At 45.9% G+C, this 6870-nt stretch overlaps 1 protein-coding gene across 1 annotated transcript; it reads left to right on the top strand.

The window, feature by feature from the left end:
• The first annotated feature begins 2899 nt into the window (after positions 1–2899).
• Positions 2900–6554, top strand: CUNH11orf42 (chromosome unknown C11orf42 homolog). Its single transcript, XM_004717053.3, has 3 exons — positions 2900–2980; positions 5382–6180; positions 6424–6554. Exons 1-3 carry the CDS (start codon positions 2909–2911, stop codon positions 6552–6554), a joined length of 1002 nt encoding a protein of 333 aa, XP_004717110.1. The 5' UTR covers positions 2900–2908.
• Positions 6555–6870: the final 316 nt, after the last annotated feature.

The following is a 6870-nucleotide window of genomic DNA, read 5'->3' as shown; positions in this document are numbered from 1 at the left end:
TGAACGTAACACTAAGGTTATTGTTTGATAATATCCGCATCCTGTTGTCACCTTTCTTTGGAATGGGCTTTATGAGTGCTTCGAGAGCTTTATCAGCTTCTTGAAACATTTCACCTGGTATTCAGTCAATGCTTAGAGCCAGTTTTTCACGAATACCTTCATCACAGTTTGCATTTCTTCAGTATCAGGGGTTTTTAATTACATATACACTGACCAGTGCTTTCGGGTAGTTACTCTGTGTATTCCTCCCATCTCTTTTGATGTTTCCTGAATTACTCAGTATCTTGCAACTGGATACTTCAATATTGCAACTGGAGGCTCGGAAACAACTATTGTTTCCGAGATCAGATGAGATCGGGCAGGTCCAGGATAATACGGCCTTAGACTCAGCTATTGTTCCTATTAATCGCTGGTCTTCTTCAATTAGGGTACAAACAATATTGTATCCTTGCAGTCTGATATAGATGTTCTGCTGTTTCAGTCTTCATTCTACCCACTGTTAAAACGAGTTACCATATATACTCTAGTATAGGCTGACCCGAATATCAGCCAAGTCACCTAATTTTACCACAAAAACTACATTAAAAATGTGCTGGAAAACTCGGCTTATACTCAAGGATATATGGTATTAACTTGTAAACTGCTAATTTGTGATATTGTCCCCTTAAACTTGTCATAAAGTATTTCTCACCATTCTTCTGCTCAAGTTTTGCCATAAATTTTATATTTGTTCTGTTTCAATTTTAGAACTCATGTTGTTCTCATAGAGACTTTTCCCAACCTGATGTCTAGCCTTTTCAAACTAGGTTTTATTCAGATATGTTGTAACAAGTCAGTACAAGTTTATTTTGGTGCAAAAATAATCTTGAAATCCACACGTAGCTTTTTCATAATACCATTTTCCAGGAACTTTTTAAAGACCTATCCCAGGTGGTCTCTCCTGGCCAAATATAAAAATGTGCTAACTGGCAGTAGGAAGACTTGGTTCCTCTGGTGTTAACAAGAAATTTTGTGTTCCTTGATCGCATAAGAAGCCTTGAAGATGTACTGATTACACAGTGGATGGTGAGCCACAGTTCATCTACAGCAGTTTGAAACCACCAAGCAGCTGTGGTGAGAAAGATGGGGCTGCTTCTCCTGTAAACAGTTAAGGTCTCAGAAACCCACAGGGGCAGTTCTATCCTGTCCTACATGGTCATGATGAGTCAGCATCAACTTGGAAGCTGTGAGTTTGTTTTTTGATCATATGCATGCTTCTCAACATACATCAAGGTGAGCAGAAAGAACATATTTCCCTTCTCAAAAATAATTACTGTTTAATTGTTAAAGTTGAAATCAGGGACCCTTGGATGTGAATCTGATTCATTAACTCAAGGTCGTGGACTACTTAACCTTGCTGAGCCTGCCCCTTCACATTTAAAACAGGATAATATTAGTACCTATTTTAAGAGGTCACTATGAGAATTTACTAAAATATTACACTGAGTATTTGACACACTCCTCTCATATAAAAGTTCAACAAATATTTGATATTAATTCTTCTCTTGTAGTATAGTCCCACAACTGCTATAGAACCTTTGCTCAAAGACTAGGCACTCCCACAACTGGCCAATGTCGAGGGAGCCCTGGTGTCATAGTGGTGAAAAGCATTGAGCTGTGATCTGGCACTTTGAAACCACCGGCAGCACCACAGAAGAATGAGGGGGCTTTTGTCCTATAGACTCACTATGAGTCAGTCCAGGGTCACTATGAGTCAGTACTGACTCAATGGCAGGGAGGGAGGGAGACCTGCCATTCAGTCACATCTTGTTAACCCTACTTCTTTCCACCGTTAGCCCTTCCATGTCAGCCAGCTTCGACTATTACCAACACTGTGGGAGAGCTCTATAATCAAAACTAGGAAAGGATGCACTCAATTAGCACACAGATTTTCCAGAAAGACTCAGGGAAAAGAACCCCTTGGACAGATAAGGCAAGTGAGAAAGTAACTGCTAACAAGACTCTTTGGAGTGATTCTTAACCCCAGAAGAATTCTTCCTTTCCAGAAAAATGCTAGGTTGAGGCCTCTGGACAGACACAGAGAGTCACACAGGTCAGAGCTGGAGTGGAGAGTAGCTACTTAAGACACAAATCTGCCTAGGGCAGGGAGCAGAGCATTATGGAATTTTTCCTCAAATATACCTTTGTAATTCTGACTTCCCGAAAGCTCCCTCCAGTTACTAGGCAACATTAGCCCAATTCAATTCTTACTTTCCACGTGGACACTGCTCTACATGACAGCCCCCTACACACCACCTGGTCGTTATTTTAATTATAACCCACCCATTAATAATCGGTTTCATTACAGGTCTCCCATTATAGCTTCCTGGGAAGCTTTTATAAATTCTGATGCCCGGGCATAATCCAGATTAAATCAGAATCTTTGGGGGTGGGCCTTTTAAAAGGCATCAGCAATTTTTAAAACCTAAGTCCTGACCTATATGTCTCTCATATTCCTTCGAAACACAAATCCAATCTAACGAAGAAGGCATCTGTAACTAATAAGACAGACAATCTCTTCAGGGTAGCCAGTGAAGGGAGGGAAGGCCTATGTCTGTTTTCTTAAAGAGCTCCTCAGACCAAGAATTACACACACACTTTCTCTCTCTCTCTCTCCCTCCCTGACAGATACCTGTATCTTCCTCCCTGTAAGCAGTGGAATGCATAGGCGATTCAAGGGTACTTGGGCTGCATGTACAGTGATGCTAGGAAACTGTCCTCTCCCTACTCAAGGCCCCATCACTGATCAAGACCTCTATGACCTCATGTTGCAGTAAGGCAGAGCCCAAGGCCTGGGGCCTCACCTCCCTGGGTAGCTCGGAGTTCCTGCAGCAGCTACCACCCTGCCCAATCCCTTCCAAATCCCACCATGTTGGTTGGTACCCCCCACTTGCTGACATTGGATGAAGCTGATACTACATGGACCCTTATCAAGGATAAGGTGGGTAAATACAATGGCTTTGACACCTGAGAAGAGAGGAGCTACATTAAGGGTGGGTAGATCAGGAAGGCTACCTGATTAGACAAGTATCTTATTCACATGGATAGTGGAGGAGTATTTAATACATAAATGTGCTTAAGAAATACCTAAGTTAATAAGCAAAAACAGATGACCAGCGTTCAAAGAGTTAGTGGTCAAAATCTGGTTGGGAATGCAAAACGGTTGATGACAGGGCCCTCGCGTGTCTTAAGGAGCCTGCGATGGGAGGTGGTGGCCTCAGATTCCTCTAGCAAAAATTAAGCTCCTCAAATTTCCCTATTTTAAGATAAGCACTGGGACTCTCCGGCGTAAAAGGACTTAATGAACTTCCATAGCAAAATAATGTCTATATACTAAAAAATAACCTCCAGCTAAGGTAGAAACTCATCCTTTTGTCAGAAACATGGTCCATAAGCACCAGATACTTTAAACGTTAAGCTCCTTTAGAGGGAGGCTCTTGGAGGCACTTGCTTTTGTCTCATGCAGGAGGCTAGGCACAAAAAGCAGCACGCTGCTGTAGTTATGCATAGTGACTATGCTTTCACTGCATGAGGCGGAGCATCCCATCTGAGACTTCCTAACCCACTGGTGTTCTGCATTCACTCCTGAAGACCCAGCTGGTAACGCACTGTTCTATGAAAAGAGAAGTGTTCCATAGAGTGAAGAAGATGGATAAGGGAAGAGTTCTCTAGTCAGATCAAGCAGTATTTATTTCCCTGGCCAGGTGACAAGACTAGTCTTTCAAGTTACATCAGCGTGTTCACGGTATAGACACAACTCAGTGGCTACTTTTCTTAGAGGGCCCCAAACCTCACTGCTATCAAGGCAATTCTCACTGCGACCCTTCAGCACTCCCACAACAGCTTTACGGAGCAATTGGTGAATTCTACAGCCGGCCAGTAAAGTGGGCAAGGCCACCAGAAGGTCCTCAACCATGCAGGACTTGGTGCTGAGGGTGGACAGTACCGCACTTCACTTTCAGCCATTATTCTAGTTCAGGTCCTCAATCCCTCTTGCCTGGCATTTCCAACACTGTATCTGCCCTACCTCCCTCTATTGTCTTACTATTCAAAAGATGCTTTCTTCACCTGACCCGGCCCTCCTACCCAGTGGCCCTTTAAGTGGGTTCACATCACCCTCAGGATGAACCCCGAGGCTTCACATATGTTGAGGAGCTTTCTGAATCTACTTCCTGTCTACCTCCTTCAAACCCAACATTTCAGTAATCTGGAATCAATGATGTGTCTTCCTTTTGGTTTAAGATCAGGAATTCTCACTGGTTGTCACCTGGTTTAAACAACTCTCCTATTGGATAGTAATTCCTTCAATGCTTAGGTTATCATCATTGACCCCCTTTCCATCAAAGACAGCTAATTACTTCCATCTTCTATGTATCTTACTCCCTATGGTTTTCAGAAACTTTAAATTTTTTATTCAACAATGTACACGTAGTCTCCTAATTTGATCTACAAATTCCTCAAGGTTTTATTCCCGATAAAATTAAAGTAAACCTGGGTATGGTTTGTGTTTGCAATTTGCCTTTTTAAACACTGAACATGAAGACAGACATCAATAAAGGAAGACCATCACATGCACGACTCTCTGAGAACCCACGACATCAGACAGAGCTGGGGCAGACAGCTAAGCATTCAGAGAAAGGGCAAATTATGGGTCCCTGCACTTAGATCTAGCAAAGGTTAATTTTCATGACTTGGCAAAACAAAGCTTTAGTTTGGGGAAGAAAAGGAAAAACATGTTCTAACATTGTAGTCCACTAGCTATCCCTTCCCCCAGATGACGAGCTAACTCCGGTCCTAATCGCCTGTGCCCACAACATGGCAATTACTGTGCTCCCCCAGTGTGTCCTAGGTCTGACATAAGGGAACTATAGTGTGACTTGTTAGCTGAGCTGTATTTCCTGCTAATGGCCATGTGGAAAGTTTTGCTTGCGCTATCTTTTAGAAATGCATTTTGCACACTCAAAAACTTGCCAAGGCTTCATGGAAAGGTTAGTTCTAAGTCGAAGAATAAAGCTATGCAAGTGTTTTGAAATTTTTAATTCATGTGTCATTACCCAAAGTGACCTATCTTGATTTTCACTAATTTTTAACTCCCCAATTAGACAAACTATATTAGGAATAAGTGTAACCCTTTTATATATTCCCAGTATCTAGCACAACTAGCCATATTGACAGTCAACGTTTTGTTGCAGAAGAGCACTGGGAGATAAGCAGGAAATCGAGCTAGCACGTTGTAGAAATGTAGTAGCACAGTGCGCAGTGGGAAGATCTGTCGAGGGTAGGCTACTGGTTTAACTCTTGACCCTCACTCAGTCCCTGACCTATCAACTGGCCACCTGCAGGTCATCGAGGAGCGCTTTGGGTCCAGTGTAGTGGCAGTGCCTTTCCTGTCGGATGCAGTCTGCTACGATCTACTTGGGGTGCTAGTGAAACAGTCCCGCCCAGGCCATACCCGCCTGGCTCTACCAGGCCGCCAAAGCCGGAGGACCCTGCAACCAGTGGGGCCACTGCCAAGTCTTCTGCAGCAGGCAGACTCTGAAGGTGCTTTTGCCCACTGTACTAGAGAATACTCACCAAATGGCCGAGCAGAGATAACCTACGAAGAAATGCGACTGTTAGATGGGCAGCCCTGCCGAATCCGCCTACATATGGGGGGTCTGCGCAAGAAGGTGGCCTTCCTGCTCCTACCACCAGGGCAGGTGAGCCTCCAGCAGACTCTGCCTTGGCTCCGGAGCACTCACAGCATCTATGTCATCTACCAGGTCTTCTCCTGCTCCTGGCTGCAGCTAGGGCTACTGCCCACAGCCCGTGAGCCCCAGCTGCTCCGCTTACAGAGATCACTGCCTGTTGCCTTCTCCTGCCTCAAGTTTTCACTGCAACCCAAGGGTGTGCTGGGACCACAGAAGCCCCTAAGCAAGGACCCCTTGCCCCATAGGGCCAACTGGATCAGACCCAACTTCAGCATCATGCCACCTCTAGTCCCCACATCAGTCCCTGTTGATATCCCTGAAGCTGCTGCTGTACCTCCACCGGTGCCAACCCCACCTACACCACCTCCCCAGGAAGGGCCAGAGGTCCGACCCACCAGATTCTCCTACAAGGGCCGAAACCCCTTCCGAAGGGGACCACTGATGCTGTCAGGTACTGCAGGGGAAATAGGAACAAGGGATGGGATAATGTAGAGAGACAGAAGGCTTGGAGATTATAGCCCAGGAATTTGGGGGTGCCCACTTCCACAATGGACCCTGGTGAGGGAGAAAAAGGGGGGGTGGGAGTCAGGGGTGGGTACTAAGTGGGGACAACATAGGGAGACCAGAAGAGAGACTAGGGAGGTAAAAGACCAGGGCATGAGTCAAACTGTGCCTATATCCCCAACCCTGGCAGAAAGCTGGCTCTTCAGCCCCCGCAGCCCCCCACCAGGAGTCCAGGGTGGGGGCCCCGGGGACCCCGACCGGCACTCCATGTCCCTGCCCCTGCTGCAGGGTCTATCCTCGGAGTTCGACAGCGACGACTGAGGCTGAGGTGAGAGATGCAGGGGGCGAAGACTTCAAAATCTGGCACAGGATATTGGTCCCCAATAAACATCAGCTGCTGCTCCCCACAATCCATCCTGAGCCCATACTGCTTCTTCCTTCGGGGGCTCACAGGAAGGGTTGAGTCCCTACTTTTCTCTCTAGGTTTCAAGCTCCCCTGCCCTCTCTGGGACTGGCACTTAGGAGTTAGGAGGACCCCTGAAACCTGGCATCGGTGTCCTCAACAGAGAGCAAATGACCCTGAGCACCTCCCCAACCCTGCACGGCCCTCTTGGGTCCCAGGTCCCATGGAAAAGGG

Source organism: Echinops telfairi, unplaced genomic scaffold (genome assembly GCF_000313985.2).
Source record: "Echinops telfairi isolate 266 unplaced genomic scaffold, ASM31398v2 ScPeMD7_41;HRSCAF=154, whole genome shotgun sequence".
In the NCBI taxonomy this organism is placed as follows: Eukaryota; Metazoa; Chordata; class Mammalia; order Afrosoricida; family Tenrecidae; genus Echinops; species Echinops telfairi.
The sequence above is the reverse complement of the archived record's forward strand: the minus strand, read 5'-3'. Positions and strand labels throughout refer to the sequence as shown.

Coding starts and splice junctions, on each gene's coding strand:
- CUNH11orf42 (XM_004717053.3), top strand. CDS start 2,909: ATGTTGGTTGGTACCCCCCACTTGCTGACATTGGATGAAGCTGATACT. Junction 2,981..5,381: donor GGACCCTTATCAAGGATAAG/GTGGGTAAATAC, acceptor GGCCACCTGCAG/GTCATCGAGGAGCGCTTTGG. Junction 6,181..6,423: donor GGGACCACTGATGCTGTCAG/GTACTGCAGGGG, acceptor CAACCCTGGCAG/AAAGCTGGCTCTTCAGCCCC.